The following is a 23,410-nucleotide window of genomic DNA, read 5'->3' on the forward strand; positions in this document are numbered from 1 at the left end:
CCTCATTTCTCCGTACTTCTCCTAACGACGAGCAGTCGCCCCTCACCATGGATTTCTCCAACCTCAAAGATCAGGTCAGCAACATGTCCTTGTATGACCTCAAGGCCGGTGTTCGCAAGGTACAGAACGGTAAGTGTGAATCCCGCTTGGTCCGACTGCATGATGCACAAGACCGAGTCGACTTGCGTGTGTCTTACAATTTGCGGAAACTGATTTGGCCGTTCCGTCATAGCTGTCATGAACTATACCGAGATGGAATCCAAGGTTCGTATGCAATCGCCCACCTCTGCGCGAACGAACATGGCATTTCGCAGGATGGAGACGAGGGGATTGTATGATCCGATGCTTACGCAAGTCAGGTCCGGGAAGCTACAAACAATGAACCCTGGGGTGCCTCGACCACGTTGATGCAGGATATCGCCAATGGAACGCATAGCTAGTCAGTCCATGTCGCCTGATCTTATATATACCAACGCGCATCCGCTGACTTTCCTTGTTACAGCCAATTACTCAACGAGATCATGCCCCTTATCTACAAGCGATTCACCGACAAGGCCGCGGAGGAATGGCGACAGATCTACAAGGTAAGAGAAGCATGGTTATTCAGGTGGGTGTGCTATGACTAAACCTACCAAATTATAGAGTCTCCAACTCCTCGAATTCCTTGTCAAGAACGGTTCGGAACGAGTCGTCGATGATGCGCGATCCCACATGTCGTTGATTCGGATGCTGCGGCAGTTCCACTATGTCGATATGAATGGCAAGGACCAGGGTATCAATGTGCGCAACCGGTCATCCGAGCTGGTGAAATTGCTGGGTGATGTGGATCAGATTCGGGCCGAAAGAAAGAAGGCCAAGAACAACCGCAACAAGTTCAGTGGTTTCGAAGGTGGCATGGGTGTCGGATCGGGCCTGTCCAGCTCGGGCTCGGGCCGTTATGGAGGCTTTGGCAGCGACAGTATGGGGTACGGTGGATACAGCGGAGGTGTCTACGGTGACGGTGGCGGTTTCGGCGGAGAATCAGGTGGACAAGCTGGCATTGACTTCCAGGACACCGGACGCCGGTCCAACCGCTTCGAAGAATATGACGAGTATGACGAGGCAGATGCCCCCGCTCGCCCGCGTGAGCCTGCCGCCCGGGCGAAGACCCAAGCAAAGAAGCCTGAGCCAGCTCCTGCACCTGCGGAAGACCTCTTCGACTTTGGCGACGACGAACCTGTTACTACCACAGCATCTACCTCGACCGGCAAGCAGCCCGCCGGCAGTGCTCTCAACATACTAGACCCATCCCCAGCCGACGACGACGACTTTGACGACTTCCAGTCCGCAACCCCGGCTACTCAGCCTACTCAGTCGTCAAATCAGTTCGCCATTCCCCCTCCGGCTTCCACTGCCAGCACAAGTTCAAACACCCAATTCGTTGCGCCTCAGCCAATCTCCGGCTCCCAGGGTGCCAACCTCAACGGCCTAGTTGGATTCAAATCGGCCACCCCTACTCCCTCTTCCAGCGGGATCCCCACTCCCCTTTCGCAGGCGGCCTCGATTCAACAGCAGAAGCCCTCCGGCTACCAAGCTGCCACACCCAACTACTTCACCTCCATCAGCGTGCCCCAAAATCCAGGGTCTTCTCACGCTGCCACCTCCTCCATGTCCTCCATGGCTTCCCCCTCAAGCACAGCGAGCAAGCCAGCTTCAGCAGCAGCCAAGAAATCCTCGGGTGATGCTTTCGGCTCATTGTGGTCGACTGCCAGCGCCAGTGCCGGCATCCAGAAGTCCAACACCGGCACCAACAAGGGCCCTAACCTTGCCAGCATGGCCAAGGAAAAAGCTAGCGCCGGCATCTGGGGGGCCCCAGCTCCCTCCAGCACCTCATCCACGCCCAGCCAACCCCAGCACAAGCAACAGTCTAGCTCGGCCTTTGATGATCTGCTTGGTTGATCAACTAGCCAAGCAATTCATCTTCACTCCTCTTCTTCCCCCCCACTGAGTCCATACCTCGCTTCTTACATTTGCGATATGTGGCCATGATTTTAGCATTCAGAATTCCAAATTTGCCTTGGTCTTTTTTGTTTTTTTCTTCTTCTTCTTCTTCTTCTTCTTCTTCTTCTTCTTCCTTCTTCTGCTGTTTTGTATACTCTATTCCATTCCCATTTCTTCTCTTCTCCAGTTGGTTTCCTAATCTAGTTATATCTGCACTATAGCAGAGCAGCTTGCGAAAACTTGGCCTTTCATCTCCCCGTCGCGTAAAATCGTGTCGTTCAACTGCGATCTCTTTCTATACACGTCCCAAGCGCCGAAAAATCGCCACCTTGGGATATTTGGTTTTTGTTAGTGGCGCTGAAAAGCAAACTGTCCATATCTCACTGAAGAATGATACATCCAGATGTGCTTTGTTCATCAGCAGTACGGGGTATTCATGGTCTCGATATCCGGTCCATTTTGCCTGAGATTATATTGAGGACGTTGTGTCTTAGAATGTATTTTATTTTGATCCAGACCTGGAGCTCTTCTTTGTGTCCCCGTTCATCCGTGGCTAATGGATGGCCTACTAGCTTTCTGAGAGCCCAAAGCCGGGTTCTCGTGTTGGACCCTAGCTACATACATGTATGTACATTGTACGGCAGGTGAATGCCAGGTACCAGGTTTGCATCTCTCTAGGCCTTCTGAAGGTTCTTTTCAGTGAATCCGCTGTGATGCATTGACATTATTTGACGAGTCCGTGTAGACATCCACGGGCGTTAATCTAGGCCAGATAGAATACATCTTATGATAGGTGGCAATTGAATAGAATTGAAATCGGCATTATGCTGATGCTCATTGATGCTGGTATAACGCATGCGCTGAAGGGAACTAAATACAGGTGAGGGAAGACGATGGGGGGTAGTAAGAGGCATTGAGGGACGGAAGACAGAACATATAAGGCGATGGCGAAAGACTTGGGGTATGTAGTAAAAGAAGGATTCTCAATCCTTTTCAATCCCAGGTTATGTTTCCCCGACGTGTTATGATTAGAAGACATGAATTGGAATCGTGGAGAGATGATATACGTTAATAAAGAGGAAATTGCGGTGGGTGGTAATTCATCGCGGGGAGATGGGTTGAACATATAAGGCCGGAAAGAAAGAGGTGGGTTTATATCAGACGAGACAGTCTGAAGAGAGGGTTGAAAGAAAAAGAGAAGACCTTTTGAGATGAAGGTCTCGGAGATTAGGTTTGGGTTTGGCGATCCACCAAGGAGGTGCTGAATTGAGTGTTCATCGATGAAACAACTCACATAGCGAGCCAACTGCGTGTTTCACACCTGAGATCTCCACAGTCGCTAGGAGGAAAGTGGAGGGTGCTAAGCTTTGTTTATCGGCTGCCAGTGTTTCATGGCGGGTTGCAGCTTGAAACAGACAAGCCATCTTGCCAGGTGGTTCGTGCACGGAGCACCGCCAAGGGGTTTGCATGGACGAACAAAGCCATTCAGGCTGATATTCGATTGGATCAGGTGCTAGGGCGCTTATCGTCCTCGGCCGCTTTACCGTTCGGGATCACGGTATCCGACGCAGATTGAGATGCATCTGCACCTTCCGTCGAGGCTACAGCCGGGCTATTACCGTTGGTGGCTTTGATTCCAGACTGAGCATTCATGTCAGCCGGGGGCTGCTGCTCTACTTGGGTAGGCGTAGATATTTGGTCAGACTCGGTGGAGTCTGGGCTGACGTCTGCGGTCCCGGTGACCTCAGGGTTCGGCTCCCCATTCAGCGACGTCAAACCTCCTTCGATGTCTCTCAGAAGACGCACAAACTCCTCCGGGACAAGGCCATTCTCCCCTGTCTTGGGATCTTCTGCAACAAGCCAGCCCTGGCCATGCCGGTATGAAACATAAATCACTTGGCCCTCTGTAAGAGGCAGTTCATTCTCATGCTCCCGTGTGAAGTCAAAGAGTGCAACGGCTTTTCCATGCATCTCTTCATCCGGGCAGCCAACGGCAAATTGATAGTCTCTAGAGTACCGGTTTCCACCGGGCATTTCATCTTCGGACTCGAATCCAGGGTCATGTTCATAACCCTGCTGGCCACCCGGGGCGCTGTATCCCATGATTGAATACCGCCCTTCATTTGCCGGATATGTCACGTACTCGCCACCTGGACCATCATCTGACGTGTCTCCATCATTTACATAATAAGTCTCACTGCCATCGGGGTTGATGCCAACGAGCATTCCGCGATCATTGCTTACCGCCTGACCAGTTCCGGACATGACTCTCTCATCTACAAGACCATTCATGTCAGAAGACTTCTTGCGATGACGCGAGGTCACAACTGGGCTATGCAGGTCTTCATCCTCGCTGTATGGCGGTCCATCCCCAAAGGACATAGCTGGCAACTGTTGGTGAACATGGCTAGTCTGAGGCTCCGTGGCCGATTGGCCTGTTGACCATCCACGAGATATATCCCACGAAGGTGGTGGATCGGAGAGGCGTCGATGTTCACTTGCTGGTGTGGAGACTCCGGAGGCGCGAGGAGGGGGAGGCCCGTAATGGAGGGGGTGGGTGGACGCGTAGGCGAAGTCTCGCACAAGAGCATATGGCAGGCTGGTATGGAAGATAGGGAACACATGGGAGCCTGGTCGCGAACGATTTTGTGATGCAAATGAGACATTGGAATACGTAGAGAGCCGATCCTTCGGATGCGTCGATGACCGTTTTACCGTCCCATCGGTGAGGATGGGTGGCAGGACTGAGAGATTGTTTGTGGACAAGATGTTCTGCGATGATGTGGGAGAGGACATCATGGTTGACATGGAGAAAGATCCAAGATCGAGTTCGGAATGAGGAATAACGGGGCGGATCTCAGAAAAGGAAATGTGGGGTTGCTCATCGGTCGCGTGGTTGGCGCTCTAGTTTCGCATTGCGATTGACGCAGTCTATATTATTGAGGTTTTTATCGCAGACAGCGGGTGTCCCTTCGGTTTGAACAAGGGAGGTATATCTTGTGATCGGAGATCGAGGGGATATTGGGTCCAGGTACGATGCAGCAAGCGCCCAATTCGTAAGGGGCCAAAAAATGATTCTAGGTTCGTGTGATTCAAACCAGGGGCAGCTCTTGAATGTCAAGCTTTTCGAGCCAAAAAGAATGTTTATCCCAAGGGGCTCCGGTGTAGTTGACGGTGAATGGATGGGTAGTCGGCAAACACGAGGGAGGGGGCAAATGTGGTCCGAGTGGAACGCCGAACCGCGATGGGGAAGATCTCACGATGAGAAGACGATATCAACGAAGGAAAAAAATCCAACAAGTTTGCAAGGTTTGCGTATGGAATGTCCGCCCAAGGTGGGATTGGTGAAATCGAGACCGTTGTTCCAGCCGTTTGTCCCGCGATCTCGAGGGTTGGGAATTGCTAAATATAGCAGAAAACTGCAGAAAGGGCCAATGTTAGATACAAATGTAACGGAGGCACAGCGCTTATGCGGGCAAGAATGTGCAGACCGCACGATGACAAGGATTAGGTCAAGGCCACATGGGAAATGGGAATTTGAGGAGAAATCCACTGAGTGGACGCTCGGAGATTGCCATACCTGTCTAGGTCGTAGGTCTGAAGTAATGATCAGCGCGTAGTTGGTTGGATCGGGCTGTTGGTTGTTGGGACTATCTGATTTATCGAGACGAACTGTAGCAAAGGAAGCAGCAGGAATCAGCCGATATGCAAGGCAGCCGCTTGAGAGTCACAGAGTTGGGCGTGTGTGAATGGGTGAAGCTTGAACCCGTCGAGAGTCACGTGTGACCCAGCCTTAGCGTGTTTCAAGTCTGGTTTCGTCTATTCCCGTTTGGGACTAAAGGCTTTACCTATATGGGATTGTTCTACTCTGTACTTCAATTGCTTTCATGTTCATTTATGTATGCAGGGTATCCGATACATGGAGTCGGGTTACAACAGGATAACTAACTTACAATGGAATCAAAGGGTTGTCATTTCATTCAGATTTTCGGTCGCTTTGTCCTATCTTGGATGTTTCAGTCTTTCACCTCCAATTTATGTGGGTTGACTCCCAGCCATAAATACGGTGCTTGTGCTGATGACCCAGTCTGTCACTGTGACTGTTTTGGGTTCAACCCCTGTCGCGGCTAACGATGTGACAAATGTGGTCGGCTGAGATGATGACTGAGAGGGTGGCTCAGAGGATGGCTCAGAGGACGGCAGAGACGATGGCAGAGAGGATGGCTTAGAAGATATCGGATCGCCAAGTGCATCGAACTGCGAAGGGATTGCAGCATTGTTGAGATCTTGCCCACTCTCATATTCGCTCTTGATCGCCTGCTTGCTGATCTTGTTCACCACGTCCACATCCATACAGGTGGTGTAGATCTCGGCCTTTCCATTGGGATACGTGGGATCACCACCTGCAGCGGTGGGCCAGTCCCACACCCAATAGAGCGTGTAGGGCTTCCCACTGGGAGCATCGGAGGGCAGTTGGATATCCTGCTGACACCAGAGGTCTGCTCCCATCTGCACATCTGCTGTGTGGGTGTACTTCGCTTGTCGAGTTCCCGATATCTCCCCGGAATTGACCTGGTAACAACGGCCATCGTCATAGTTCTGCACTGACAGGAGAACCCCCCGCCCATCGCCTCCAGTGCCATCTGGAGTCCAGGCTCCATGGACATCAAGGAGTTTCTCGCCTGTCTTGGGCTGTGTGGTGCCATATACATAAACAGTTCCTCGGTTTGGGGGCTTTCCGGGCTGAGTCTGAGGAAGTGTGACATGGCCGTTTTCCTGGTAGCGAAGGGCAATTGCCGCGCCAGCGCTGGCTTCGAGCCGAGGGCTTCCTTCTGACTGAGTCTGATCCTGCTGGGTGTCCTTGCACATTTTGTCGGTTGGCAGAATCTGGGTCACATCTGCCCTTGTGCTAGGTGGAATCAAGTAGGTCATGGTAGTGTCGCTAAAGCCGGGTGTCGTGCGCATGTAGTTTCCTCGCGCATATCCTGGAGTGCCGACAAAGGTTCCATTTGGAGCAATGAGGGTGAGCTCTTCCACCCAAGAATGAGCGTATGTTGGGGTGTACAGAGCAAGGAGCACTATCAATGCGATGATCAACATCTTGATAGTGGTTTTGGATGTGTAGGATTCGAGGTCAAAGTTGTAAGAATGAGGGTTTGTGGACTTGAAAAGGACGGCGGCCAGCGGCGTCAACTGGAGTAGCTATTGCAGTATGTTTTTTTTTTTTCTTTGATCATAGAGATGGGACAGAGGTGAGGTTGTTCAAGCGGGAAGTGCCGTATTTATTGAGTGTAGAAGATCGATGAAGCGGCCAGGTCGAAGGCTGCAACAATGGGCTTTGCTGATATGAATAGGATCATTGGTACGATAGACCTGTGACAATGAGTGTGAATAGAGAATGGATTGATTGTTAGTCTTCCACGAGACACCCCCAGGCGACAACGAAAATAAGGGTAAGAATAGTATGAAAAGGTCTCAAGGGAATCTGTTACACATAAAGAAACCATTGTCTGGCTCCGAGTCTTCGCACATAGCTGGGAAGGCTCTGAGCCTGTTAGCAAACCGTTAATAGACCGAGATACAGGCCCAGTGACCTTATGGCATTCTGAACAAGGGAATGATTGGATGAGAGGGCTAGTTTTCGGGAGGTATTTAGAGTCACGGAATATTTTGAGACATTCTCGGTTCCGCTCCTGGCGCGTAGCCGTGACATCTGCAAGACTCTAGGTGCTCGATCTTCCAAGCTTGCAAAGTATGTTGCAAGTATGTTGCAGGCCTGCAGGTCATTGGCTCAGCAAGCACGGTCATTGGCTGATTCAGGGCCCCTGGGCGCTTCGCCGTCGGAGTCGAAATTAATTAAAGAAAGCCCGTCTAAAAGGAAACAAAGATCCTCTTTAGCGCTTTAATTTCTTGATTGCACTGTTTGTATTTTTTCGTTTCACTTGATCGCCTGCCATAGGAGCCCTATCCACAGAACACCCATGGACACAAATGATATTTCTGGTTTTATCGTGACCATCTTGTAACCACAAAGGTCTTTATATAACTCACAGACATAATGCACAACCCAGTTTCTCCGTTCCACTTAAGCTGCTAGTGTTTTTCGGTGGTCGTCACCTAAGGATTAAAAAGGCCTGATTTGCTGTAGAAGAGAGACCTTCTTGCCAAGCGCATATTCGGTATTCAGTCTTAGGTATAATTGCACTATTGTCCTAATAAGAATGTTAACTTAGGGACGAGCTATTAGAGGTATAGCACAAGAAATCGATCATCAGCATTTCGAGCATGAGAGGGTGTCTCCGAAGTGGAGAGTTGAGATGATAATATTCAGGATGATGATGATCCCATTGGAACATGCTAGTCCCTAAGGAGACGGTGATGTCTAGACGAGCCTTGATGGGCTAGATCGAAGATATGAATTACCTGTTATCCAACCGTACTGGTCTACTTCCGGTTCAGTCAACATTTGAAGGCAATGATAGACATTCACTTAAATGGTAACACATGATGTCTTGTCTTGGATACTACAAGCTGTGGTACTTAGTTGGAAGTATATCAGCACTCATCTAAGCCAGTCTGGTTAGTACCTAAGTCATTCTGATCTCTTGTAAGGCTCAGAGTTTAGGAATTAATATACATAGATTAGTTATGTAAAAGGCTACACAATCCCAGACATTGTTTATGGAGGATACTTTCCGACGGTGTGCGTGAAACTGACAGATATCATCGTGCCCGCTTTGCGCTATATGTATGTGAAATTCTCAGCTGACGCTTTTGCTTGGGACATATCTACGCTTACACATTCCAGTAGTTGTGCTTGTGTGGCTGAGCTTAATTTAATTCGCATAGTCCTCGTGTCAGTTATTTCTTCTCAAATCCGCGAGCATGTAGTGCACTATCGCGGGTGGAGCCTAGCATTGTGGTCAACTTGCACGATCGTGAACACGGTGGTCAAGATACCGCAAATGATAGGGCCATAGAACGGGACCCAGACAAGCTTCACCCCGAGAACATTAATAATACCATTTCCACTGTCGATGTATCAAGAAGTGGTCGCCTTTGATTGGGAGGAACAAGATGGAAATTGAGGGATGAGATAGGAAAGCTACATGCTAGATATCGCGAATTGAATCTCATTAGGGCAATGGGGTAATTGCAATTACGAGCGCAGTAAGCAGCCACCTGGGCGCTGGAAGGATGCCCCCGGTACGGGCCTGCGGGCTTATATAATGCTTAGTGAGTGCTTGGGGAGCCCAACCCCCGACTCCGGGGCCCTTAGCACAGATGCCGTGCCCGGTCTTACTGACCAAAAGAAGCAACAGGAGCCCTGGAGGTGAGCACTAGCTAGCTAACTAACACCGAACCGGAAAGCCGCCTAAGGCACCTAAGCAGACGAGAAGTTCTGCAAATTCCCAAGCCGATTTACCGGAGTTGGTCGGGATTCACCGAGTAAACGATCTTATCTTTTCCCTCCCTTTCACTTGGCAAGCTCGGTTACCGAGTTTATTATGGATATATGGAGTCAATCGGAGAAGATGATTTGACTCAGAGTTATCAGATTTTTATCAGATTTCTCCGGAGCTCCACCGGGTGGATTCTCACTGGCATGGGAGAAATTGGGTGGACACTTTTTCGGACATGGACTCGCAGATTGGATGGCCACGATATCTTTCGGGTTTCCTCTTCAGACTAAGGGCAGTGTGGCTGACGTGGACGGAATAAAACCTCATTGGAATACAAGGCCAAGTAACCCTGGACGACACGAGTGGAGTCTTCGCTGATCGTTCTCTCCCACAGTTTTGTATCACGTAAAGACGTCAAGATCAGAGAAATACATACTGTGTGTGGAAGTATCCTCCCGAAAGAGTCAAGAGAGTGTCAAGAGAGTTCAATTCATGCGTATATTGTGCAACGATAGTAAGGTTGTATGTTGTGTCCCGTGACTATACTTTAAAGATCGACATGGAAAAGCACAAAGAAATGCCTGTGTATCCAATAGCTCCAGATTCTTGTACTTTTGTACGAGGCACTTCGAGGCACTTCGTACTTAGGGTTTTTTATTTGGAGAGTAGCTCTGAACTTCACTACATATGTATTCATATAAATATTCCAACATTTCTATAGCAAGCCACTGCAATATATGTTGTATGCAACTTTTCAATTAAATCTTGCAGCCTGGATCGTAAGCCTGGGAATTATCCCTTTAATGTCAGCTCGGGGATCCGGCTTATTATTGTTCTTCCCATTCTTCTTAACCCCTCTATTATCCCAATTTCCTCGATTTTTTTCCCTTTGTTTCTCTTTTATAAAATACCAACATCCCCCCAATAAATTACCTCGCAGGAAGACCCGATTCCCCACTGCTTGGTGGCTTGGCGACCCCCGTTGTCGGCGATACTTAATTCCAGCGGTCTCCGGCAACTTAGTATTTTACCTTCAGGGGGGCCCTTACTTTTTTTCCCTTTACGACCTCCAATTCCAAGGTGCCTTGAGCTTCTCGACTTCTACCGGTATGTGCATTCGTTTGTCTGGGTATGTCTGAGTCCAACTAAGAGAGGGAAAAAAAAAATTAGCGGCACCTTGCCCAGTCCTTGAACACCAACTTGTGCAGCCCACATGCGGTCACAGAATTAGATCCAATTCAAAGATTCTCTCCTCCGGATTGGTTTTGGTGTAAAACGCCAATCCACGACGGCTTTCCTCGCAGGTTCTGGTCCTTGCGGACCGTCTTAAAAACCCCAACGCCTTCAACAGACGTCCTCACCGCTTCCGCGACTCGTCACCATGGCTACCTCGTTTATCTCCAAACGCCTTAGCTCAACCGAGGAAGAGCGCGAAACCCAACCTAGCTGGATCCGGCGTCACATTGTATCGGGCCTCCAGTCCATCTCCCGCCGGGCCTGTGTGCACCCTATTCACACCCTCGTGGTGATTGCCCTTCTTGCTAGTACCACCTACGTGGGCCTCCTTGAGGGCAGCCTGCTTGATACCTCTAAAGACCCTCAAAGCGTCGCGGGACAGGTTGACGCCGATGCCCTTCTCCAGGGAAGCCGCAATTTGAGACTTGGAGAATCAACTGCGTGGAAGTGGCAGGCGGAAGACGCTTGGACTGTCCCCCAGGTGAGCCAATTCCTCCTTTCTTTTGGGGCACCGAAAAAGAAATGCTGACTCAAGGGAATATTAGACCGAGAAGCCTGCTGCCCAGCACCTGGCTCTGACGACCCTCATCTTCCCTGACTCCACCAACCCTGATTCAACTGCCCCCGCAGCTGATGATGTCCCGATCCCTGCGAATATCTCTGCCAACTCTGTGCCGTACACCCCGAATCTCTTCTCACAATTTACCCATGACGCTTCCCTGGTTTACACTGTGCCTTTTGACCAAGTCTCGGAACTTTTGAGGGCCGTGCAGGAGATCCCCACCCCATCCACAGATGAGGATGAGGAGGAAGCCAAGAAATGGATCATGCGAGCTGCTCGTGGCCCGGCCTACGGATCCCGCAGAGCTGTAAAGCTCTGGATCGCGGATGCATGGAATTCCTTTGTGGATCTGATCAAACACGCGGAAACCATTGACATTGTTATCATGGCTCTTGGCTATATCTCGATGCACCTGAGCTTCGTTTCACTTTTCTTCTCGATGCGACGATTGGGCTCCAACTTTTGGCTTGCGGCTACCGTGCTCCTTTCTGGCAGCTTTGCTTTCCTTTTTGGTCTACACGTGACTACTAGGCTTGGCGTGCCTATCAACCTCCTCTTGCTGTCCGAAGGTCTCCCATTCTTGGTTGTCACTATTGGATTCGAGAAGCCGATTATGTTCACTCGGGCCGTTCTGAATGCTTCCGTAGACAATCGCCGACCTCGTCCCGGTGCTGCCCCTCGCCCGCTGACATCAAGCACACCGAGATCCATTCAGGACTCTATCGCAGCTGCAATCAAGGAGCAAGGTTTCGAGATTGTTCAACACTACTGCATTGAGATTGGTCTGTTGGCCTTGGGTGCGGCCTCTGGAGTTCAAGGTGGACTCCAGCAGTTTTGCTTCCTGGCGGCTTTGATTTTGTTCTTTGACTGCGTTCTTCTCTTCACCTTCTATACCACAATTCTCTGTATCAAGCTGGAGATTACCCGCATCAAGCGTCACGTGGCGCTTCGCAAGGCCTTGGAGGAGGATGGCATTACCCACACTGTTGCCGAGAATGTCGCCTCCAGCAACGACTGGCCTAGCACCGGATCTGGCGATGCGGAGACTAGCATCTTTGGTCGCAAGATCAAGTCGAGCAACGTGCGCCGATTCAAGATTCTCATGGTTGGTGGTCTGATCTTGATCAATGTTGTGAACATGTCGGCCATTCCTTTCCGGAACACCGGCAACGGCGGTCTGCTCTCCCGTTTCTCCAGCATCATGTCTCCTACCCCCATTGATCCTTTCAAGGTGGCAGAGAATGGCTTGGACACTGTGTATGTGGCGGCCAAGAGCCAGAAACAGGAGACTATCGTTACCATCCTGTCCCCGATCAAGTACAAGTTGGAGTATCCCTCAGTTCACTACGCAGCCCCTACCGACTCTGGTTCGTTTGATATCGAGTACACCGACCAGTTCTTGGATGCTGTGGGTGGCAAGGTTTTGGAAAGTCTGCTCAAGAGCGTTGAAGACCCTATCATCAGCAAGTGGATCATCGCCGCTTTGACTCTGAGCATCATCCTCAACGGCTATCTTTTCAATGCTGCTCGCTGGAGTATCAAGGACCCCGAGACTGCCCCCCACCCCTCCCCCGGAGCCTGTGGCCGCACCGAAGGTCTATCCCAAGTTTGAACCAAATGAACAACAGTCAACCAGGACTGCCGAGGAATGCGAGGCCCTGCTCAAGGCAAAGCGCGCGCCCTTGCTTACCGATGAGGAACTGATCGATCTTTCCCTTCGCGGAAAACTTCCAGGTTACGCGCTGGAGAAGTCCATGGAGGATGAGAACTTGATGAGTCGCGTTGATGCCTTTACTCGTGCTGTGAAGATCCGCAGATCTGTGGTCTCCCGGACTCCTGCTACCTCTGCTATCACTTCCGTTTTGGAACACTCCAAGCTCCCCTACAAGGATTACAACTATGGTCTTGTCCACGGTGCTTGCTGTGAAAACGTTATTGGTTACTTGCCCCTTCCTCTTGGTGTCGCTGGTCCTATCAACATCGATGGACAAAACTACTTCATTCCTATGGCTACTACTGAGGGTGTCTTGGTGGCTAGTACGAGTCGTGGCTCTAAGGCAATCAACGCCGGTGGCGGTGCAGTGACTGTCCTGACTGGTGACGGTATGACTCGTGGTCCTTGTGTAACTTTCCCCACCCTGGCCCGGGCTGCCGCTGCTAAGGTTTGGATCGATTCCGAGGAAGGTCGGAATATCATTACCGCAGCTTTCAACTCGACCAGTCGCTTTGCCCGTCTCCAGAGTCTCAAGACTGCACTTGCCGGAACCTACCTGTACATCCGCTTCAAGACTACCACTGGTGATGCCATGGGTATGAACATGATCTCCAAGGGCTGTGAGAAAGCGCTGGACGTTATGCACAAAGAGTGTGGCTTCGAGGACATGTCCATCATCTCGCTTTCCGGTAACTTCTGCACAGATAAGAAGTCCGCTGCGATCAACTGGACTGATGGCCGTGGTAAGTCCGTGGTAGCAGAGGCTATCATTCCTGGTGATGTTGTCAAGAGTGTCCTCAAGAGCGACGTCGACGCACTGGTTGAGCTGAACGTCAGCAAGAACTTGATCGGAAGTGCGATGGCGGGCAGCTTGGGTGGCTTCAACGCTCATGCTTCTAACATCGTGTCTGCCATTTTCCTGGCCACTGGTCAGGATCCTGCCCAGAACGTTGAGAGCAGCAGCTGTATCACAACCATGAAGAAGTAAGATTTCTTCATCCCCACTTTTTGAACCTTGAGATGCTAATACGAATTTCATAATCAGCAACAATGGCAACCTCCAGATCGCGGTGTCTATGCCTTCCATTGAGGTGGGTACCATTGGCGGCGGCACTATTCTTGAAGCCCAGGGTGCTATGCTGGACCTTCTGGGTGTCCGCGGTGCTCACTCCACTTCCCCCGGCGAAAACGCGCGCCAATTGTCTCGTATCATTGCTGCCTCCGTTCTGGCCGGTGAGCTCAGTCTCTGCGCTGCGCTTGCCGCCGGTCACCTCGTCAAGGCACACATGGCCCACAACCGTAGCGCAGCCCCCACACGGTCCTCAACCCCCGTGTCTTCTGCCGTCAGCGCCACCCGTGGCCTTTCCATGACCTCCAAATAAACGATGACATGACCAGCTCTTCCTGGCCCGCAGCTGTGGGCCAATGTAAATGTGTGACTACGGCCCATGATTCTCCCAATACCATTCACTTTCGATGCAGACCCTGCGGCGGATTGCTCGCCTTGTCTTTGCCTCTGCGTCATAATGGGAGACCCTCTAAACTGACAGGAAATAATGTCAATTACCGACGCTCTCCAGTCTCCGGACAGGCCGGTGTTGAGAAATTATTCCATGCCAGTGGATCAACAAGATCCAAATGAGGCCTACTGAAGGCATCCCCCTTGGGAGGCCTAGAACCAACGCTTCAAAGCTTGCATGCGGGTATTGAAGCTGTTCTACATTGTGTACTTAATTGTTTCGGTTTTTGTTTTCTTTTTACACTTCCCATAGATATGACCGAAAGAATTTATCTGTTTTTCAAGCCTTCTTATAAATATATATAATATGGTTAGACAAACCCAGAAGCCAGATTGGTTTGAGATCCCACCCCAAACAAAGAAAAGGGCAAGATAAGAGTGACGAACTCGCGCCCGTGAAGGCCACGGTGTAAGCGCTGAAAGCTAAGGGGAAGGAAAGATGATGATGTTGTCTAGACTATCTGCAGCCCTTAGGGGCGGTGATCACCTGACACGTCACATGACGGTCACATCTGCCGCTTCCTAAGATCTCAACCGACCTCGGTTGATAACAACCTAGGTATATATTGAAGTCAACGAGTGAAGTTGGATCTTCGATGACACAAAACGATTGAAGTCACCGAGTGAAGTCGGGTCTTCGATGACAAATAAGTTTAAGTGCAAAGCACCGTAGATGAAAGGCAAGACCGAGCGAAGCTGTGTGTAAACGGAAGACAAATCAGACGGCAGCGGAGTCGTCTTGAAGAGGGCAAAGCAATGGGGAGTCAGGAGTGTCAATGTCATCCTGGGCTGGTGAACTGTAGTAGCTCACGGTGTTGTCCTCGTCTAGGTTAGGTGCCTGGCCTGTAGTGTTTGGCCTGTAGTGTTTCCGTCGTCGTCATGCACAGAGCTTTCGTCGGCGTCATTGACGGTCGGCAAGGTGACTTTGCGTAGGATTGGTTGTAATGCGCGTCGGTGCCATTCGGGCCTGGTAGCAAGTGTAACCGTGACCTTGTCTACCATTGCACAGTGTTCCTCATAGATGGATTCGAGCTCGTCACTCAATCGGAGCACGCGACGTGCTTCTGGAGAGTCGAGCATGTGGCGAATATGTGTCACGACTTGTGCAGATTGAGCAACACGATCAATTTGTGTGCAGTCCGCGGTAAGATCGGTATCGAAATCTCCAAAGATACGTCGAATCCTCTTGGTAGGCATTTGAGCTGCTGCGTCCTTACGGTTGTCCTGTCTATCGGAGGATGGTTGTGCGACGGGTGTGCCGTGGTGTGTCGTCGTGTGTGCTAGCGCCGGGAACGTCGTCAGGCACTTCGCTAAGGGACGACTCCGAGTCGTCGATATTTAGTAGGATATGTGAAGAGGGGTGTCCGTGAGGCCCTGAGAGATTGCGTTTTCGGGTGACTGCGACACTCCTAGTGGTGACGTTGGGTTGGTTTTGCGTACCTATAGGGTTAGGATCCGAGGGTCGTCGCTCAAGAACAGTCGGAATTAGGCGAATGGCGTTATTGTCTTTGAAAGCTATAGTCGTTGCGCGGGTATAGTCGCTCTTCCGGAGTTCGTCCCAATCAGCGGACGGCATCGTAGCTGGTTGTTGTGCGAGGTGGGCGCTACCTTAGCCTAGGCTAGGATGAAATGCAATGATATTTGTGGGTAGAGAGAGGACCAGCATATTGTCGTGGTAGGTAAGTAAGAGGTTTTCGGTCGCGCAGCGTACGGTTGGTTTGACGTTAAAGTGGGACCAATCATAAGAGTCCGCGTCGATATAGAAGTTGCTTGGGCCAGGGGATGGCACCCTGTCGGGGAGTGCGACCACCTCACCGAAGTGGAAACCTTAGTGTTTGAGAGCATTGTGGCAGAGTTTCTTAGTGAGCAGCCAGATGTAACTACGAAGGTCAGAGCCAACCAAAGCATAGTAATCTGCGAACACGGCGACGAAGGGGAGGCCAAAGGCCCATACTATAACCGGGTCGCCGATAGGCCAACGGTCAGGTTAGATATACCCGTTTGAATCAAAGTCGGCCGGCCACTTGGCATAGCGATTCCTTTTGGCGACGATGTCGTGTCCGATGACAAGGAATACTAGAGTGTCTGACAGTCGTCTTTCGGCGGGTAGAGCGATGAGCTTGCCGTTTGTGTCGTACTTGACCTCGTCGTAATACGGCAAAGCTACGTGACGTGGTCGCATTGTCAGTGCCCGCTGGGTATACTTGTTCATTGCGGCAATATGGGTCGTGTCCTCGCATACGTCATCCTTATCCTCGCAAAATCCTCGGCGAGGCTTGGATGGGCGCGTTGACAATTTTTTCGGCATGATGAAATGGAGTATGAAAGGTGCAAGGTAGGCAACGTAAAAGGTATCGAGGAAAAGACGATGACGAGGTATCAATATCAATAGAATATCAATAAAAGGTGGTAAAAAGTCATGAAACTGAGATGGGAAGTCAAGAGCGTAAGAATGGCAAAACGAATGGGTTGAGGGGAAGGAGGGTCAGTTGAGTAGGCAAGGAGAGCGAAGTGAGAGTATCACTACGCCGTCGTCGCTGACGCCTTGTTGAAGTCGTCTGCGTTCCTCAAACTCCGCGATCTACTCTTCCGCTCACCCATTGAGCTTCTTCCCTAGCTTCTCCTAACCACTCGATAATGTTAAGACTGAGCAGTACAATTCCGCTCATCCTATGTCTATGACGCAGTGAGAATTACACATCATCAAAATGACTTCTCTCTTGTCTGAGGAAAATCCTCTTTTCATTCAACCCCATCAACCCCATCAACCCCACCCACCAATCCCAGCAATGGAAGACCTCAATCCCGCGTCCTCTCTCATGTCAGGCCTTCCAGAAGGGCGTATCGTCCGGACCTTCTCTCGCATGAAGGCACTGCAAGTGGAGGCAAGAAATATTATGAAGTGGTTCGAGGACCATGATGACGGGAATCAATGGATTGTGGTGCTGGGTCTGCGACCAAACATCATCGAGGAGCTCGACAACCACAGCCTCGGGGGAGTGAACTATCGCTTCCAATGGGAACAGACCACTGGGCTTATTAAAGTCGTTCCTAGCGGGCCCCACGAGGGGGCGACGCATCAATTCTCAACTCTCGTGACGTCAAAGCTTATCGCTATGGGAATCCCCTCCCACGAGTGCCCGTGGTTCGGGTCGACGACGTACCGCCCTGCCGTTGGCAAAGGAAAAGAGGGCGATAATAGTTTTGTCCCACGTTCCCGTTGCCTGCCAACCTTCGGCTGGCCCACCCTGGTTATCGAAACTGGAGTCTCAGAGTCTCTCCCACGGCTCCGACAAGACGCCGCCAAGTGGTTCGCAGATTCCAACGGAGAAATCCGTTTTGTTATCTTGATTTCGGTGCGAAAGCGTAAGCTTTACTACGAAAAATGGCAGCTAGCTCCGCCAAATGCCAGGCGACCCCTCACACGCGCAAACATTAGGTCCCTCTGCGCGCAAGCCCCAAACACGCCGCCACTTGCTCCACAGCCCCCGCCTCTTCAACAGCCGTACTGTGCTAGCGAGGTCGAGGTGACCTCTACCGGGGTCGCCGGACAGCCTAACCTGGTGGTCGGCGCTCCGATGGTGTTGCCATTCGCCGCTCTCTACAACCGCTCCCCAGCAGCAAATGAGACCGACGTCGTGCTAAGTCAAAATGATTTTGCGGACATGACGGACCTTCTACTCCGTCTCTGAATTGCTCGTTATTTTTCCATCTGTCTTGTTTCTTATTTCGTGGTGCACCTTACGCTCTAGCAACACCTTTACACTGTTCCCCTCACTCTAATGATCCGCCTTCACTAGGTCAGTTGTTCCCGGGGCGTTTCGGTCTTTTCATATTGCTTCTTTTCGACGCGAGAACTGTGACATGCCCATATGATATCCCGTCCAATAGTCATATATCATCTTTTCCTTTCCCTTGGCTCTTAGTAGTTATAACTAGTAGCATATCCTAGCCGCGCTAAAGGTCAAAATCTATAGGTAACACTACGTACAAATTCTTCTACCTTTAAGTCCGTATATATTGCGTTTGGGCCTTCAACTTATGGTGGCGCAAACGGACCCTCCGCGCTCTACCGGCTATAGAACGTTCTACGGACGACTGCCAACCATATAATAGTAAGTTTACGCTTCTCCGCCCTATATATAGGCACCACTTAGGTATCTCGTGATCTACGACGTCGACGTTTTGGACGCTCGTCACTACGCTCCTTAACGAACCAAACCTCTCCGCCAGCGTCCATCGATGCCATAGCCCACGAAGGGTTCCGCGTCGAACGCTCGTAAAGTTCGGTTTGTAGCTATGCGCTTCGCCATCGTTCTTGGTTCAAGAAAAAAGCGTTGGTCATTGAGGTATACAACATAAGTGTAGCATATCAAATTTATTGTTGTTGTTTTCTTGGACTGCGCGAATTGCGTAGCAATGAGGATTATGGTAGACAACTACGTTCCATTCAGTTTGGCAAGATGGCCGAGTGGTTAAGGCGTTACGTGAGTTTCCGCTGCAGTCATATCTCTTGTAATTTATACTAACAAATCAACAGGTTTAGGATATGTATAACAATACGTTATATATAAACGAACCGTAATGCGAAAGCGCGTGGGTTCGAATCCCACTCTTGTCAATTCTTTTTTATTCCTGCCCACGAAGGTATCTGGTATAATGCTATATTAATTTTATTCATATAAATAATACGGGTGAATGCCTAATTCTGCTCAAGAGGCACTAAAACAGGAAGAGAAAGCCATATCGCGCGGCCTAAAATCCCGATGAGCATACAGTCCTCGTTATCTTTAACAATAATGTATATTCCGGACACATCAAAAGTATCGCTGTCTCTAGGTAGGAGCAACTGTTATTACTAATTTAATGAGTTCCCTGCTTCAGATTCTCATGTCTATATAGAGCATTAATCAACTGGGTTTCTCCCTATTCCTGCTGCTCTTAATAGCTTTAGAGTATAGAGGATACTCATATTAACTAGCTTCATTCTAAAATTCCCAAATTTCATCAAATACAAGGTGGGACTGGGGTACTTTTATACATGTACGGACAACATAGGTATATACGGTGTACAAAATTATGGGGCGCAAGGGCCTAGAATCGCCAACTCCTTTCTTTTTTGATTCTACCACGGAGTAATTTTATACAGGTACTCCGTACATATGTGTACATATGTAGACACAGCCAGATTCCGAGGTAAATGTATGGATATTATTTCATTTAACATGTTAGAAGTAACTACTTAGACCAGGCAAGAAAGGGTAGTTATATACTCCGTAGTAGAGTGTACGGAGTACCTAGGTACTCTGTCCATGTGTAAGCCCCTTGGCAATTAACTTCCTGGCCCGTGTCCTTGGCAGTATCGAATACGAGTACGCAAGTATTGTATAACCAATGTTTTGCTTAACTAGGTATTGATGTTATTCAAGCTTTAGGGAAAACGATCTTCAGAGGTTAACAGATAGCCAAGTAAAAAAACAAAAAGAAAAAATCAATGAAAGAAAAATAAAGTCCATGAGATCTGAAATCACATCCTCACGCATTAATCCCTGTCGATGCATTCGATGCATGTAGTGCCTGTAAGGAACTTGAAGTACCTGACGGGTATTGCCGTAAGGGAACTCCGCAGAGTTCAACTACACTAAAACCACACTCTCGCACTTTCGATTTGTCCCTTTCCCCCAGTCCAGTCCTTCACTCCTTCGGATCTGGTACTTTCTGCTACTCTTATTCTTCTTGCCTCGTGGCGAATCACGGCTCCTCACCTCCGGCTCCATTGTCTCAGATTGGAATCTTAGTGGAGAAATACGGGGAAGATAACTTTTGCCGCAACGAAGTGAATGCCTTTATCGATTATCCGCAGCTGGCCCTTCGGACAGTGAGGCTGAGTATTCATTGGTGAAGTCGGAGCACCCGCATTTTGACCCTGATATGAATGGGGGTTCGGGAGCTATGTCGCCTGTCTCTGTCGATGGCAGCGAATGGTCGGGGCTGAATCAGTATGGAAAGTCAGACTCTCCATTCTCGCCAACATTCCCATCATCACGACCCAACCTAGCCACACCTCCGACCTCCGGCGTTCCGAGCGCACCCTTAAGTCCCAGTGGGCCACCTCCTTCGCTGTCACCTTCCACCCGGAGCGGTAACCCATCTCCACCCAGTTCGGTCGCCGCAAGATCAAGTTCCGGGACATTAGCGGATGGCCAGCGCGATGGAAGACGGTATCGTCAGATGGAGGAGATACTGGGCCAACACTACGGTGTCCTGAGAAGATTTTTGAATGGCACAGCCCGCGACGACCGCAAATCGAATAAAGCCAGGGACAAATTGCTGCGGCTATCTCCAACCCAGTTCCACGAACTTTCCACGGATGTTTACGATGAATTGATCCGACGCCAGCAGGCCTCGCCGCCTCCCGGGCGGCCGCCTCGTCCGGACGTGCCTCCTTACCTCCCCGCCCGCAACGACTTCCACGAAAAGCGCAACCATGCCCGCCAAAGGCTTGCTGCGCTCCACCACGTGCGTTTCCGAGACCTGGCGACCGACGTCTTCTGCGAGCTGGAACGCCGCTTCCCGCACTTCACTAGCCGAGATTATCGCGGCCGGCCACCTCCCAATATGGGCCCTCCCAGCGCTCGTACCTCGCAGTCTTCCCGGGGACCTCCTTCGCGTATGGGACGAGGGTACCCGTCTGGCGGACCCCCAGGCAGTCCTTTTCCACCGCGGAGTGGCTCCCTTGGGGGCCCACCGAGTATGAATGGCGACGGACCCTTTCCTCGGTCTTTTCAGAGCAATACCATGGTTCCCAACAAGAGTACAATGGTTGAGGATAGCGATGATATGGGACCAGAGGATGAGGATGATGCTCGGAGTGATGCGTTTGCTCTTGACGCTGTCTTGAGCCGACGCGGTACTACAACGACCTTGGGCGACAATGAACGGAGACTGTTGCAGGAGAGCCAGACACAAGTATCGGTTCTCCAGGATAAGATCGAAAAGTTAGAAGAATTGGTCCGCTCCAAGGATGAAGAGTTGGCCCATTCATCACAAGATGCAGATTCCTCCGGGATCAGTCATAACGAACGCCAGGAGTGGGATGACTTACGACACGACCTTGAGAGCAAGGTATCAAAAGCTGAGGATCTCAACAGCTCGCTTCAGCTAGAGCTCGAGCGAGTAAGAAACGAGCACGAGACCATGGAACGGGATCTTCGCAGCCAGCTCAACGGCTCTTCCCGGGGAGTCGATGATGCGGGTCTACAAGCACGTTATGTTGATCTAGAAACTCAGCACCAGAATTTACAAGCAGAGTTGCAACAGCAGAAGCAAGTGACGGACGAGGTCCGCCGCGAGGCAGCGGCTTTCCTCATGGAAATGAAGACCCTTTCAGCCGAGAGCCACTCCAATTGGGAACGCGAAGAACAACTTTCGAACGAGGTGCACAGACTCGAGGCAGATGCCAACGAATGGAAGCACCGCTACGCCAAAGTCAAGGCGCAGCTGCGGCATCTTCGCACTTCATCCGGTGGTTTCGCCGACTCACGGCCAGACGCAAGTCTTGTTGCCAAAGAACATGAGTTGGTGCAAGCCGACGGAGTGGTCAAAGATATCCACGTAACTAAGTTCCAGGTGTCTGTGGACGAGCTCCTGCGAGTTGCTCGTTTCGAGGAATCACATGTGGTGCTTCACCAGCTCAAAATGGTCATTGGGACAGTCCGCCATATCCTCCAGGACGTGGAGTATTCACCAATCCCGGTGGATGGATCCGCTGCTTTGCGCGCAAAGCTCAAGGGCCAGGTGTCTACGACAGCAAACAACATGATCACCGCCACTCGTAACTTTGCCAGCTCTAGTGGTCTGTCTCCGGTGTCACTCCTTGATGCAGCGGCCTCCCATCTTTGCACAGCTATTATTGACCTGATACGGGCGGTGAAGATCCAGGCATCGCCTGTAGATGAAATGGAGGATGAAGATCACGAGGCGGATGTATCTCAGGAGCAATTCCCTGACTATTTCGATACATCTGCTAGTCAAAAGCGGATGAGCAACAACTCCGTCTACAGTGCTATAAGTCGCCCGGATGACTCTCAGTACCCTATGCAGAATGGTGCGACCAATGACCTCAATCATGGCTGGGGGCATGTACAAGAAGACCATGAGGTGTTGGAACTTAAGGTGGGTCGACCCGAGAAAGATAGTATGGCAACGAATCGTTTACTAACACGTGTTTCTAGCTTTATGTTGAGGACCAGACGGATGGCATGGTCCAACAAATTCAAGCTTTGGTGGCCAGTATCCGAGCCGAGGACAACCTGCATACTGTCCAGACGCACGTCTCTGCCATTTCGAACGTTGTTATGAATGTGGTTTCCGCTACAGAGCAACTGATACGTGAACGCAGCGGAGACATCGCCTTGCGGCAGACGTCCGAACCGGTCATCGCGGCATTGGACCAGTGCCGTGGCCGGTTGGCGGCCACTGCTAGTGAGGGTGAAGACACCGCCACCCCTGAGCAATTGCGTGAGCTCACGAACAAACTGCCTCCCATTGCATTTGAGATCGCCCGGCAGACCAAAGACCTTGTTCAGCGCCTGGAGGCCACATCGGTAGTTGCTGACGAGGAAGATGACTTCCGGTGATGAGCTCGATCCGAGGCATTGTTTTCTCGTGACATGAACTCCGGGCTACCTACCCATTGGCTCTTTCTTTCCCCTTGAATTCTTCTTTATATTCCTTCCTCTTTGCCCCTTGCTTTTCAGCGATTATTCATCTATGACAACGAGTGGACAATGTCTGAAACGATGTCCCGACATATGTGGCATTTATAGAGTTTCTTTTTCTCCGTTACTTCTCTCTTCTTCCACATTTTCCTATTCTTTGTATTTTATCCTAGCCCCTTTCTATTGTTGATCTAGGTTTTTCGGCCTGATTTCATCTTGACTTGTTCCTTTTTCTTATCTCACGACCGCTTGCTGGCCTCGGGCTGTTATTTCCTT

At 50.5% G+C, this 23,410-nt stretch overlaps 9 protein-coding genes across 9 annotated transcripts; 4 read left to right on the plus strand and 5 right to left on the minus strand.

The window, feature by feature from the left end:
• Positions 1 to 47: 47 nt before the first annotated feature.
• N7489_006366 (uncharacterized protein) lies at positions 48 to 1,938 on the plus strand (the record flags this gene model as incomplete). Its single annotated transcript, XM_056712116.1, has 5 exons — positions 48 to 129; positions 233 to 264; positions 360 to 439; positions 503 to 584; positions 643 to 1,938. 5 exons carry the CDS (start codon positions 48 to 50, stop codon positions 1,936 to 1,938), a joined length of 1,572 nt encoding a protein of 523 aa, XP_056565831.1.
• Positions 1,939 to 2,860: 922 nt separating this feature from the next.
• Positions 2,861 to 3,404, minus strand: N7489_006367 (uncharacterized protein; the record flags this gene model as incomplete). Its single annotated transcript, XM_056712117.1, has 2 exons — positions 2,861 to 3,241; positions 3,288 to 3,404. Coding segments are annotated over 2 exons (498 nt in total), but the record flags the coding sequence as incomplete, so codon positions are not given.
• Positions 3,405 to 3,486: 82 nt separating this feature from the next.
• Positions 3,487 to 4,779, minus strand: N7489_006368 (adaptor protein NBP2; the record flags this gene model as incomplete). Its single annotated transcript, XM_056712118.1, has 1 exon — positions 3,487 to 4,779. One exon carries the CDS (start codon positions 4,777 to 4,779, stop codon positions 3,487 to 3,489), a length of 1,293 nt encoding a protein of 430 aa, XP_056565833.1.
• A 1,236-nt stretch (positions 4,780 to 6,015) lies between these two features.
• On the minus strand, positions 6,016 to 7,080 carry N7489_006369 (uncharacterized protein; the record flags this gene model as incomplete). Its single annotated transcript, XM_056712119.1, has 1 exon — positions 6,016 to 7,080. One exon carries the CDS (start codon positions 7,078 to 7,080, stop codon positions 6,016 to 6,018), a length of 1,065 nt encoding a protein of 354 aa, XP_056565834.1.
• A 3,684-nt stretch (positions 7,081 to 10,764) lies between these two features.
• On the plus strand, positions 10,765 to 14,277 carry hmg1 (HMG-CoA reductase; the record flags this gene model as incomplete). Its single annotated transcript, XM_056712120.1, has 4 exons — positions 10,765 to 11,100; positions 11,165 to 12,787; positions 12,810 to 13,879; positions 13,941 to 14,277. The coding sequence occupies 4 exons, from the start codon at positions 10,765 to 10,767 to the stop codon at positions 14,275 to 14,277; spliced, it is 3,366 nt and encodes a 1,121-aa protein (XP_056565835.1).
• Positions 14,278 to 15,239: 962 nt separating this feature from the next.
• Positions 15,240 to 15,990, minus strand: N7489_006371 (uncharacterized protein; the record flags this gene model as incomplete). The annotated part of the gene is made up of 2 exons (XM_056712121.1): positions 15,240 to 15,724; positions 15,855 to 15,990. The coding sequence occupies 2 exons, from the start codon at positions 15,988 to 15,990 to the stop codon at positions 15,240 to 15,242; spliced, it is 621 nt and encodes a 206-aa protein (XP_056565836.1).
• Positions 15,991 to 16,401: 411 nt separating this feature from the next.
• N7489_006372 (uncharacterized protein) lies at positions 16,402 to 16,722 on the minus strand (the record flags this gene model as incomplete). The annotated part of the gene is made up of 1 exon (XM_056712122.1): positions 16,402 to 16,722. One exon carries the CDS (start codon positions 16,720 to 16,722, stop codon positions 16,402 to 16,404), a length of 321 nt encoding a protein of 106 aa, XP_056565837.1.
• A 481-nt stretch (positions 16,723 to 17,203) lies between these two features.
• N7489_006373 (uncharacterized protein) lies at positions 17,204 to 18,106 on the plus strand (the record flags this gene model as incomplete). Its single annotated transcript, XM_056712123.1, has 1 exon — positions 17,204 to 18,106. The coding sequence occupies one exon, from the start codon at positions 17,204 to 17,206 to the stop codon at positions 18,104 to 18,106; it is 903 nt and encodes a 300-aa protein (XP_056565838.1).
• Positions 18,107 to 20,345: 2,239 nt separating this feature from the next.
• Positions 20,346 to 23,053, plus strand: N7489_006374 (putative cell polarity protein; the record flags this gene model as incomplete). The annotated part of the gene is made up of 2 exons (XM_056712124.1): positions 20,346 to 22,589; positions 22,649 to 23,053. 2 exons carry the CDS (start codon positions 20,346 to 20,348, stop codon positions 23,051 to 23,053), a joined length of 2,649 nt encoding a protein of 882 aa, XP_056565839.1.
• Between the last annotated feature and the right edge of the window lie 357 nt (positions 23,054 to 23,410).

This window comes from Penicillium chrysogenum, assembly GCF_028827035.1.
Source record: "Penicillium chrysogenum strain IBT 35668 chromosome Unknown utg000004l_segment0_segment0, whole genome shotgun sequence".
NCBI classification, from domain to species: Eukaryota; Fungi; Ascomycota; class Eurotiomycetes; order Eurotiales; family Aspergillaceae; genus Penicillium; species Penicillium chrysogenum.